General features: G+C 45.1%; 1 protein-coding gene across 1 annotated transcript in view; it reads right to left on the bottom strand.

The window, feature by feature from the left end:
- The window catches only part of IQCA1 (IQ motif containing with AAA domain 1), a 187,889-nt gene that overhangs the window by 158,806 nt on the left and 15,502 nt on the right, over positions 1-13,581 (bottom strand). The window contains exons 4-5 of the mRNA XM_010862043.1: positions 10,177-10,368; positions 6,975-7,046 (exon numbers count right to left, since the gene is read on the bottom strand). Of these exons, the coding sequence (XP_010860345.1) occupies positions 6,975-7,046; positions 10,177-10,368 (264 nt within the window). The remainder of the gene's footprint in view (positions 1-6,974; positions 7,047-10,176; positions 10,369-13,581) is intronic.

The raw sequence follows: 13,581 nt of genomic DNA on the forward strand, positions 1-13,581 counted from the left end.
TGGCATCACTGACTCAATGGGCATGAGTTTGAGCAAACTCTGGGAGAAAGTGGAGGACAGGGAAGCCTGGTGTGCTGCAGTCCGTGGGGTTGCAAAGAGTTGGATGTGACTTAGCAACTGAACAACAAAAAAAGCAAAACAAACCCCTGTATATCAGAGCAAATCTGTGTTTTAGTACATTTACATCTAGAAAACAACCAAAGGTCATTTGGAGCCAAACATGATGAATACGGCACAGAACCAAGCTGGATACTGTGGTTTGGGGTTGAAATCCAAGTGTGATCGTAAAGACCATTTCATTTTGGTTCTCGGTTCATTTTGGCTCTGACAGCAGTTCTCAAAAAGGAGCCTGAGGTTGAGGACGGGGGACCAAGGGGAGCCCCTGGAGAGAGCTGCCTTTCCGGAGCATTCACTGGTCTCCCAAACTCCTACCTGGGGATTTGTTAATAAGAAAGACGTCCAATTTATTGACCAAAAAATCATCTATAATGTAGCTTGTTTCATGTTAGAATTTGAAAATGAGCAGGGTTTTATGGTGTTCTGAGGATTTAGCTGATGTATTTCGAAGTGTCAGTTCCTCCTCTATAATAAGTGTCCCCTAGTGTTCTTTATTATAATGCAAACATTGATAGCTTCAGGGTAACATAAAATACACCATGGTCATGGCAGTAGGACACATTATTTCAAAGGGATCCACGGAAGAAAATGTATTACATTCATTAAGTTTCCTCCTTGATCCACTCCATTGGCTCTGCCAATTAAAATAACTGCACATGAATTTTTAGAGTGCTATTTATTTTCCTTTGTAGATTTTAGAATATAAATATTTTAAATGGCAATATCAAAAAATAATTTATATGGCAATGGTAAAGGCAACATTTGGTCAGGAACTAAGGACATAATGATGTCTTTTGCTCTAATTCTGGATTCAGTTACTAAATAGTCACCCCTGGAAATATGCCAGGCTTCCCACAAAGATATAAACACTGTTTTAATCAGAGAAGGCAACAGTTTATATATTGACAAAACAAAATAAAATAATGGAAAAATGAAATTTTAAAATGAGTAGACACTATCTTAATTAGTGATATAGTGGAAAATAGACTTAATTGAAAACATTCCTAGGATTTGGGGTAATGGATTTTTATGGTTATCAGCCAGCCAACAGAAGATACCATTCTTTTAAAAATTGGATCCATACATTTCTCAATGGTGTACAATTTCATAGAACACGTAACACCAAGACAAGACATGCTTGGAGGAAAAGCAAACTGGAGAAAGCCACATGTAATACGAAACAGACAAGCGGTCCTGTTTCCACTGCCCAAACCCTGTATCGCTGAAAAATTAAAACAGACTTATTTTATGTAAGCTGAGCAAATATAAACGGCAAAGTAAAACAGAAAAATCACAATGAAAAACAAGCAATTCTATCTTTATTTGGTATCAGTGTAAGCCATTAAGACTTTACCATGGAAAAATAGCATTTGGCCATTCTCTAAGTTTCTGGTATACTACACGTAGGTTTTTAGTAAATGTTGGCTGAATTAAATTAAATGGAAATGGTTAAGTCAAAAGTGCTTCTTATATAAAATTTCATGTTAAACTTAGATTATCTTAGATTGAATCTTCTGACTGCTAGCTTAATTTTTGAAGTAGAAAATTGGAGACAACCACTGTTTTTATCAGTACATCTCTTATCTGTGTTTCTCTAATGAGTGGAACAGAGAAATAATTTTGTACCATTACCTGTCCACCTATGTATATATATCAAACAATTCAGAGATCTGAAAAGAAAAATTTGATAATATTCTTTGGCCATTTGCTTTTATTTTTAAATATGTGTCTTTTCCCAGTTAATGCAGTAAAATTTAAACAGTTTGGAAAATACAATCAAAACAAAAAACTTTCAAAGTCCTGACATTTAGGAGGAGCATGACTTAAACTTTCTTTTTTGTGTGCATAGATATACGTTACATATTTAGTTTAACTCATATTATATGTGTAATTCTAAATCCTGTATTTTCACTCTGAGCATTTTCACATCAGAAATAAGTCATAAACATTTTGTTAATGGTGGCATATCATTACTTTAATGTAAGTCCGCCATAAATCATTTAACTCCATCCCTACTCTAGAACACTAGGATTATTTCCAATTTTTCGTTAATAAAAACAACACTGTAGGAAATGTCTATGCACATAAACCTTTATTTCTGATGATTTACTTAAGATAGAAATAGAACTGGAAGAAAGGATGTATTTTCATGACCGTGTTGCCTCTTTCAGAAAAGCTGAATCAGTTTAACTCACCGTGTATGAGAATAAACACCTCATCACACTCTTATCAGTAATTATAACTTGATTTTACATTTCAGTCTTTAATCCATTTTGAGCTTATTTTTGTATATGGTGTTAGTATGTGGGCGCTCAGTTGCTTCAGCGGTGTCTGACTCTCTGCAACCCCATGGACTGTAGCCCGCCAGGCTCCTCTGTCCAAAGGATTCTCCAGGCAAGAATACTGGAGCAGGTTGCCATTTCCTTCTTTAGGAGATCTTCCTAACCCAGCGATTGAACCCACGTCCTCTGTGTGTCCTGCACTGGTAGGCAGATATTTTGAATGTTCTAATTTCATTCTTTACATGTAGCTGTCCAGTTTTTTCAGCACTACTTATTGAAGAGACTGTCTTTTCTCCATTTATACTCTTGCCTCCTTGTCATAGATTAATTGACCGTGGTCAATTAATGGGTTTCTTTCTGGCTTTCTATCCTGTTCTGTTGACTTATGTGTCTTTTTTTGTGCCAGTACCATACTGTTGTGATTATAGTAGCTTTGTAGTATAGTCTGAAATCAGGAAGTCTGATACCTCTAGCTCTGTTTTTCCTTCTCAAGATTGCTTTGGTTATTTAAGGTCTTCTGTGATCCCATACAAATTAAAAAAACTTTTGTCCTAGTTCTATGAAAAATGCCATTGGTAATTTGATAGGGATTACACAGCAAAGGTCCGTCTAGTCAAGGCTATGGTTTTTCCTGTGGTCATGTATGGATGTAAGAGTTGGACTGTGAAGAAAGCTGAGCGCCAAAGAATTGATGCTTTTGAACTGTGGTGTTGAAGAAGACTCCTGAGAGCCCCTTGGACTGCAAGGAGATCCAACCAGTCCATTCTGAAGGAGATCAGCCCTGGGACTTCTTTGGAAGGAATGATGCTGAAGCTGAAACTCCAGTACTTTGGCCACCTCACGCGAAGAGTTGACTCATTGGAAAAGACTCTGATGCTGGGAGGGATTGGGGGCAGGAGGAGAAGGGGACGACAGAGGATGAGATGGCTGGATGGCATCACCGACTCGATGGACGTGAGTCTGAGTGAACTCCGGGAGTTGGTGATGGACAGGGAGGCCTGGGCGTGCTGCGATTCATGGGGTCGCAAAGAGTCGGACATGACTGAGTGACTGAACTGAACTGAACACTGAATCTGAGGAGGGCATGGCAACCAGCTCCAGTATTCTTGCCTGGAGAATCTCATGGACTGAGGAGCCTGGCAGACTGCAGTCCATAGGGTCACAAAGAGTCAGACTGGACTGAAGCAACTGAGTGTACAGCGTTCACACCAGGTCCATAACCTGCCTGTGTAGTACGGTCGCTGGAGAAGGAAACGGCAACCCATGCCACTATTCTTGCCTGGAGGATCCCATGGACAGAGGAGCCTGGTGGGCTACAGTCCATGGGGTCGCAAGAGTTGGACACAGCTTAGCAACTGAAGAGAGAGAGAGTACGGTCGTTTAACAATATTAACTCTTCCAATATAATTATAACTTGAAAAAACCTCCCTCCCCAATAAGACTGATAAAACTTGCCTCTGTTACCAGTTCTAAGCTATACATTTTTCATGGTTTAACATATCTGAAATTAGGGATATACGTATTACAAAAAGGGAGGTGTTTTATTTGCCCAAACATTTTCTTTCACTTTCCATCATGATGTATCCTATAATGAATGAAATCTTAGATTCAAGGAAATACAGTGTCTCATTAAATTTTTAACGTGTAGTTTTTTGACATGTATTAATACAACAGTCATGATTCATATAAAACCATTTCAGTATACATTTCAATGTCTCAGTGAGCTAAAAAAAATTTTTAACTGTGGTGAAAAACACGAAACATAAAATGTGTTACCTTTACCATTTGTAAGTAAACCATTCAGCAGTGTTGAGTATATTCATGTTGCTGTGCAATAGATTCGGAGAGACTTTTTTATTTTCCAAACTAAAAATTTATACCCATTGAACAACTGCTGGCTTCCCTCCACCATGCCCCTGGCATCCACCCTTGTGGATGGGTGGTTCCCGTTTCTATGGGTCTGACAACTTTAGGTCCCCTATAAAGATGGAAGCATGCAGCATTTGTCTTTTTGTGACTGGCCTGTTTCACTTAGCCTAACACCCTCAGAGTTCATCCCTGTCGTAGCGTGTATCAAGATTCCCCTCTTTTAATGGCTGAATAATATTCCACCCAGCACCGCCTTAAAATCATAAAGATCTGTAACAGCTGGCAGTGACTCACCAGTGTGATGCTCGCAGTGCCCCACCAACTAAGAAACGGAAGAGGAGCTGTGATCCCAGGGGCCCTCAGTCCCCCACAGAAATGTCGACTCGTTTTTGAAAATCAAAGATGAAAGAGAAATCAAGAATGCAGGTGATCAAATCAGGGTACTTCTTGAATCACATACCCCTCTGGGATGAGTCACCATATTCTTTGAGACAGTAAAGGTTAGACACCACAACTGAAATCTGAACACAGGTGCAGTGAGCACACGCCCCTTCACCAGGGAAAGATACTCTTCCAGGTGTTGGCACCACGGTGGTGAATCCCTCCCTCAAGCAAAATAACGCCTGTTTTCCATCCTGTGCTGACAACAGATGATGCATTGGGCCAAACTGGTGGAGCAGTCAGGATGTGGGGCAGAGGAAAACGTGTGTGCGTGCTGAGTCATTTCAGTCCGACTCTGTGCGATCCTATGAACTGTAGCCCACCAGGCTCCTCTGTCCATAGGATTCTCCAGGCAAGAATACTGGAGTGGGCTGACATTTCCTTCTCCGAGAGCAAAATGCATGCTATTCTGAAATGATTTATCGCATCACCTGGCATTTAGACAGATCATGAAAAAAGTGATGCAAGAGCACGGAGTGGGTTCTGCAATCAACCAAAGATGAGACTGCTTACATTTTCTGAGGTTTTAGGATTTAAAGTAAACGGAAAGATCTTACCAGTGACATTATCGTATATAGAAAAAGTAGCATTTGGTCCCACACTCAGGCCATTGCTCCATGACTTTCATCACTTTTGTTTTAAAAAACACAGAGTGGACCCTACAACTCCCTGATTACCATCAGACTAGGGCAAAGCTTCCCTCATAGCTCAGTTGGTAAATAATCCGCCTCCAATGCAGGAGACCCTGGTTCAATTCCGGGGTGGGGAAGACCCGCTGGAGAAGGGATAGGCTACCCACTCCAGTATTCTTGGGCTTCCCTTGTGGCTTAGTTGGTAAAGAATCCACCTGCAATGTGGGAGACCTGGGGTTGGAAGATCCCCCGGAGAAGGGAAAGGCTACCCACTCCAGTATTCTGGCCTGGAAAATTCCATGGACTGTATAGTCCATGGGGTCACAAAGAGCTGGACACAACTGAGCAACTTTCACTTTCACTGTCAGGGCAAAGCCGATGCACACCACTTTCATGATCCTCGCATGGGGCTGTACGCAGCTCCCCACCCCACCAAGCTGCCATGTGGACAGTCCACATGGCAAGGGGCTGGGGGCCACTTCCAGCTAACAACTAGGAAAAAACTGAGGCATTCAGCCTGGCAGCCCACCAGGAACTGAATCTGGCCCACAACCACACAAGCTCGGGCACTGTTTCTTTCCCCGTTGAACCTCAGGTGAGACTCCATCCCCAGCCAACACCCAGACTGCCGCCTATGAGCCCTTGAGCAAAGGACTCAGCCAAGCCCAGACCCCTGACCCACAGAGACTGAGGGAACAGGTTTGTGCTGTTGAAGCTGCTAAATCTGTGGTAATTTGTGGCCCGCTGCAGGAGAGCCCAGCCTAGCGCCTCCACCTGGAGAGCAGCCTCTGGGACCCCCAGGAAGCAAATTAAAGCACATGTAACCCGAAGCAATGGCACCCCACTCCAGTACTCTTGTATGGAAAATCCCACGGATGGAGGAGCCTGGTGGGCTGCAGTCCGTGGGGTCGCTAAGAGTTGAACACGACTGAGCGACTTCACTTTCACTTTTCACTTTCACATACTGCAGAAGGAAATGGCAACCCACTCCAGTGTTTTTGCCTGGAGAATCCCAGGGATGGGGGAGCCTGGTGGGCTGCCGTCTATGGGGTCGCATACAGTCGGACATGACTGAAGTGACTTAGCAGCATATCTGTTCAACTCTTGATTCAGTAATCATCAGATGCCCTGGAGGAGGGCATGGCAACTGACTGCAGTACTCTTGCCTGGAGAATCCCCATAGACTGAGGAGCCTGGCGGGCTACAGTCCCTGGGGTCGCAAAGAGTCAGACATGACTGAGTGGACTTTCACTTCACTTCATTTCATGGAGATCACTCAGGAGAAGGCAGTTATATTGGGACAAGTCCATTCTCCTGGTCATGAGTACTAACAGACATTAACAGAGTGGAGGCCACAGCTGACACTGGTGAGCAGCTCACAGCTTGTCCCCGCTTCAGAGCAGCCCACATACTCCAACAGACGTCTAAACAGACATGATCCTGTGTCTCCAGAACCCCTTCCCTCCCCAGGGAGGCTTCTAGATGATACACAGGATTCCATTCTCTTAAGTCACCGGTCATGTATGTTGCTTTCCTTTCTTTTGTCAAACGCTCCCTGAGGGGGACACGGGTCGTACAGATTCCTTGGTCTTTAAGAGAACCAGATGCTGGTCTTGTCTCTAAGAAAACTTACCATCCCCAGAAATATCATCTCCTCTCGTCTCTGTCTTTCGGTTCTCTTGCACTGATGGAAACCTCGCCAAACCTAAAGACAAAGAAATGCTTGCTTGTTTAATACGTAAAGATAAATCAAACACGGTCATGCCGTTTCTCCCACACAACCCGCACACGCCAAACGACGCATGATGATGCACTCAAGTTGCCCACGTGTCTGTGCTGATGGAGTGCTTTTCCTTCTCTGATCACAGTGACATTTTTAAATGAATCACAGAAGTGGCCTATGCCACTGTCCACTGTCTGAGGACCCAGTTGTGGGCCCTGATGAAGAACCTTGTCCCAATATCCCCTATTAAACAAGGAGGACTAAGGCAGTTCTGTCCACCCAGGGACAAAAGAGGATCCACCCTTATCCAAGACGCTGGTAGCAACTGCAGAGCCCACTGCTGACCCAGTGACAGCCTCACACCTGTTAGGATGGATGTTATCGAAAAAACAAGAGATAACAAGTGTCAGAGAGGATGTGAAGATAAGGGAAGCTTCCAGTACGGTTGGTGGGCATGGAACTGGGTACAGCCGCTATGGAAAGCAGTAAGCAGAGTGCTCAAAAAATTAGAAATAGAACTGCTGTGTGCTCCAGAAATTCCACTCCTGAGTATTTGTCGGAAGAAAAGGAAAACACTAACTTGAAGAGATACATGCACACCAATGTTCACCACAGCACCATTCACAATAGCCAAGACACAGAGACAACTCGCCTGCTGATGGACGAGTATATAAAGAAACCCTGGTATGTACATACAGTGAAGCCACGAAGAGAAGGAAGTTCTCATTTGCGACAACATGGATGAATTTTAAGGGCATGACGCTAAGAGAAATAAGTTGTAAGAAGACAAGCAATTTACGGTTTCACTTACATGTGTAATCTAAAAACACGGAGTGTAGAGAAACAGAGTAGTTTTTGTGGCTGCCAGGGGTTGGGCAGGTGAGGGAGACAGGTGAAGGTGGTCAAAGGACCAGTTACAAAGTGAACAAGTTCTGGGAATGCAGAATGTACGGTATGGTGACTACAGTGAACAATACTGCATCTTATACCTGCAAGCTGCTAGGGGAGTAGACCTTAAATGCTCTCAGTATAAGAAAAAACGGCGTTCATGCGAGGTGATGGGTGTGTTAAGTGTGACCAATTACTGTGGCCATCATAATGAAATGCACTATATATATATCTAACCATGATGTCATACATCGCAAAGTTACACAGGGTGACATGGCAAATGTATCTCCACAAATCTGGAGAACATAAAGAGATAGTCTATAGTGGTTTTTTTTATGGTGAGATTCCTGTACCTGTATTTCTTTAAGAGAAACTCCTTGATTGCACGATTGGGACTAAATCTGAGGGTGGTACTTCACGGTTTTACAAGATTTCCACTGTACCGTGGAGAAATATTACCAAGTAACATCCAAGAATTGTACAACTCAAGTTCTGAACTCAGATGTGTATCCCATATCCCATATCCCATACCCCAGAAACTTCAAACCCCATAGAGGACAGACATTCAGCTGCCAAGTGGGGCTGGAAAAAAAGGAGTGGGAGCTGGTGGGAGAGGCAGCTACTATTATTTTTTACTGTCTTTTTAAAATTTTCAATTGGAGGATAACTGATTTACAATGTTGTGCTGGTTTCTGCCATACAACAACGTCCATCAGCCGCATGTATCCCTGTATCCCCTTTCTCTGGCCCTCCCTCCCACATCCCACCCCTCTAGGTCGTCACAGAGCAGTGGGCTGAGCTCCCTGTGTTATAGAGCGACTTCCTACTATTTTACACATAGGGTTACATACATGGGAGAAGGAAATGGCACCCCACTCCAGTACTCTTGTCTGGGAAACCCCACGGACAGAGGAGCCTGGCGGGCTACAGTCCACAGGGTCACACAGAGTCGGACACGACTGAGCAACTGAACAAGTGTACACGAGTCAGTGCCACACTCTCAAATGTCCCCGCCCTCTCCCTCCCACTGCGTCCCCAAGCCCACTCTCTGTGTCTGCGTCTCTGCTCCTACTCTGCAAATAGGCTCATCAGTACCAGTTTCATATACAGGATGGATACAAGCTCCTACTGTAGACCACAGGAAAGCATATTCACCCCCCTCTGATAAACCATAATGGAAAATAATAAAAAGTATACACACACACACACATATGTATACAAACACACACACAACTGAATCACTTTGCTGTACAGTAAAAATTAACAAAACATTGTAGATCAACTATATTTCAATAAAGTAAATTAAAAAAGACTGCATGTCCCCACAGAAACTTGAAAGAAAGTAGTCTTTTTCCGCCTCTCCTCAGCCCCCTCCCAATTCCCATTCAAACACAACTGGGGACAAGAGCTCTGAGCTTCTGGCTCCCCTTTATGTCCTTATACTCACTTTCTTGCCAATCTAATTCTCATTTGTATTGAGCTGCAGTTTTCTTCATTTTTCCATGAGCAACCTCAGTCACAATTTGAAAAAAGATGGGAGTACAAATCAAGAGGGTCATCTGACAAAGGCAAGGAAATTTCCAGGGCTCCTGAAAGGAGCATCCACGTGTGGTCATCGATGGTGTTCCCTGAAGCGTACGTGAATGGTACACGCTTCTGTAAGCTCCTAGGTGTTAACCCTGCTCCCTTCTATAATCACATGTCTGTGTGTAAATGCAGTTTTAAAAATGCAGTGAGGACTTGTATAGCAATACTGCCTCCGAAAGTTATAGATGGTTTTTAAAAATACATCAATAAAAGGTCCTGAGTTTCAGACCTATTTATAATGCAATTTGAAAAAAACATAACCAAGCATGCTTAACAGTTTCCCCAGGATAAAAACAGTCTTTTCTGGAATTTAGTCCAATTCTACTAAAGGCTTCTCTGGTGGCTCAGACGGTAAACAATTTGCCTGCAATGCAGGAGACCTGGGTTCGATCCCTGAGTGAGGAAGATCCCTTGGAGGAGGAAATAGCAACCGACTCCAGTATTCTTGGCTGGAGAATTCCATGGACAGAGGAGCCTGGTGGGCTACAGTCTGTGGGGCTGCAAAGAGCTGGACACGACTGAGTGACTAACTCTGTCACTGCCGCTCTTCTGCTAGAGGTGGGACTTGGGAACGATGAGTTCTGGCGCTCAGCCCCACCCCCGGGCTGCATCTCCACCTTGTCCCCCATGGTCACACCTTCTGGATTCTCAGCGCAGCGGCGCTCACATCCGCCACTTTATCACCGAGTAACCTGGCTTGCTTGGCTCTGTATTCCTGCAGGTAGATCTGCTTCATGAACATGGCTCTCAGGCGCCCTTGCCGTGCCCTCTCGGCAATCTGGATCAATTTAACAGCCTCTTCTAGGGGGATAGGCTTTACTTGGTATTTCTGCAAAAACATTTAAGATAAATCAATGTTTAAACATGCTCACGACCTTAACTGATTCCAGAAACATCACATACTTACTTCTAACACCACCCTGCTAAGAGTCTCCAAACTACTGAGAGAATTGCAGCCATTCAATATGAATCATTTTTTTCCCAAGCATACGCATATTTTGATAATATGTCATGTTCACACTGTGAGCTTGTATGTAAGGATCTGTTAAGCCTTCCTCTACCATTTTGAACAAAATCCTAATTAGCTCCACAATGTTTTAGGTTGGCAGCAGACTATACGAGGGATGCCAATGAAAACGGATCAAAATCAACCTGAAATGGCTACCAATGTTCCATTAACTTCATAGTAGAAATTGAAAATATAGATCTACTAGGAGAATTTAAAATGCGAAATATAGACGAAGCCAAATGCTGGCTTTAAAATCACTTACAGAACCATCTAGTGAATGTGAAACTAATATTCGGACCATTTCAGAAGCATTTAACTTTGTAAGAGAAACCTCTCCCAGCACCTCCATATTTGTCCTTTAAAACATCTAACCATGGTGGGAACTGCTCAAGAATGCTGTCTTTGGAGATCTCACGTGGGGGCAGTTTGGGCAGAGTCAGGGAGGGGCAGTGCAGCTTTTCGAGGACAGGGATGAGAGCAAGGCGGCTGCTGGTGGCGGGTGCGTCCAGGGCCCTGCATGGGCTCAGGCCTGAGGCCCTCTGTCGTCCCAGGAGGGAGGGCGAAGCTTTGGACCTGGTGTGGCTTCACCCAAGCCTCCTGCCTGGACAGAGGCAGAAGGAAGAGGCTGTTCGAATCCAAAAACCACTCAATCATGGGCTGAGCCCTTGCCCCGGCCTCAGGGGGCAGCAACGGCCACATGTGGGTGCTGGCAGGAGAGTGCAGCCCACGGGCAGGTGCTGTAGCTCATCCCCTGGGCCACCGCTCCTCAGGATGGTCACTTCTCTGTGTAATGGGGGTGGCGGCGGGGAATGCAGACAAAGCGGCAAGAGAGGGAGGGAAGGGCCATTTTATTGAGGATAGATGCCAGAATTGCTTTCCACGTGCTTTCTCATCCAATTCACAAGGCAACGGCCAAGACAGGTACTACTGTGACCAAGGCTGGGGACTGCCCTGCTGGCCCAGCGGCGAAGACTCCACACTCCCAAAGCAGGGCCTGGGTTTGATTCCTGGTCAAGGAACTAAGATCCCAACTGTAGCAACTAAAGATCATGAGTGCTGCAACTAATACCCAACACAGCCAAGTATTCATCTGTAAAGGGCGTCCCTGGTGGCTCAGATGCTGAAGAATCTGCCTGCAGCGTGGGAGACCCTTGTCTAATCCCTGGGTCGGAAAGATCCACTGGAGAGGAGAAGGGCAACCCACGCCAGCACTGTGGCCTGGAAAACTCCATGGACAGAAGAGTCTGGCGGGTTAGAGTCCACGGCACTGCAAAAAGTCCAACAGGACTGAGAGACTAACACTTCCCTTTTGTACATAAAAGGAAGACTGAGGCTGAAGAAAGTAAAGGAATTCATGCAGTTCCTACGCTTAGTAAGGGACTCACCCCATTTGAAATGATGAGTCACCCTCTTTCATGAAAGCACCCACGGCCCCTCAGCATGGAGGCAACAGGGCCTTCTAAGGAAGCTCTTTCACACAACTGCTTAGGGTTCGGTGTCCAGGGGCATCTTGCTGCTTCAGATTTGTAGGGAGCTGTTCTTTTCAATAATGCACTTTGGAAGTGAAGGTAAAATGAATATTGCATGCGTGCGTGCAAAGTTGCCTCAGTCGTGTCTGACTCTTTGCGACCCCATGGATTGTAGCCTGCCAGGTTCCTCTGTCCATGGGATTCTCCAGGCAAGGATACTGGAGTGGGTTACCATTTCCTTCTCCAGGGGATCTTCCTGACCCAGGGATCGAACCTGAATCTCTTGCATCTCTTGCACCGGCAGGCAGGTTCTTTACCACTAGTGCCGCCTGGGAAGCCCCAAATAAATGTTGCTATGCTGTGCTGTGCTTAGTCCCTCAGTCGTGTCCGACTCTTTGTGACCCTGTAAACTGTAGCCCACCAGGCTCCTCTGTCCATGGGCTTCTCCAAAGCAAGAATATCAGAATGGGTTGCCACACCCTCCTCCAGGGGATCTTCGCAATCCAGGGATCCAACCCAGGCCTCCCACATTGCAGGCAGATTCTTTACCATTTGAGCCACTGGGAAAGCCCAAAATAAATATTATGCTGGTATAAATCAGATGATGTATGTATAAACCCTTAAGTGTAGAGCAGGTCCTCAGCAAATGCCATTTATTATTGTCTATTTCCTTTAGATTGCACACTGCCATTCTGAAAATAATTTCAGCCCTCATGGGATACATGTGAGGGATTTGAGATATCCACTCAATACAACAAAGATATCTGAAAGTCAGTGGAGGAGGCCATAAGAGTAAATACTCAGCATGACCAGTGCAGAAGTGGGCAGTTATTTTCCCTTTATTAAAATTCTTTGTGCAGGGATTTCCCTGGTGGCCCAAAGGCTAAAACTCTGCACTCCTAATGAAGAGGGCCTAGGTTTGATCCCTGATCTGGAAACTAAGATCCCATATGCCACATGCTACACAGAAAAAAAAAAAAGAATTCTAATAAAAAAGTCCTTCTTGGGGTATACATTGTAAATATCTGCAAGAAATAAACAGCTTAAGGCAAGAGCAGGGGGTCCAGTGAGACAATGACAGGCCCAGGAAAGTCACACAGACACCCGGGTGTTGCCCGGAACCCCCATGTTCCACTGAGCACCCTTAGGTACCCCAGAAATGGGGCCTGGAAAACAGAGATGAATGGCTCGACCTAAGGAGGAGAGAGGAGCCGCTGAGGCTGAATGCTGAGTGAAGGAGGGGCAGAAACCTTTCTACTGCTGACCCTGCACAAAGCAAGATGGACTGGGGGAGAAGAGGCAGGGAGGACGTCTTAGTGCAACTGCGCTGTGTGCGATGTAATCGCCCTTCTCCATCTTCCCAGGAGATCCCGTGGATTCTGCACTGCGTGTCAACGCTCTGGGCCAGGGACTCCCGGGGGTGGGGATGCCTGGTGGGGGCGGGCTCTGTTCTAGTGATGTGGGAACTGGAGGCACAGACCCAGGAGCCCGTGGTGAAGGGATGGCTGGACGACCCCCAAGGCCAGATTCCCAGGAGTCCACTTGGAAGAAAATTTGATGCAGA

This window comes from Bison bison, unplaced genomic scaffold, assembly GCF_000754665.1.
Source record: "Bison bison bison isolate TAMUID 2011002044 unplaced genomic scaffold, Bison_UMD1.0 scf7180017864475, whole genome shotgun sequence".
Lineage (NCBI taxonomy): Eukaryota > Metazoa > Chordata > Mammalia > Artiodactyla > Bovidae > Bison > Bison bison.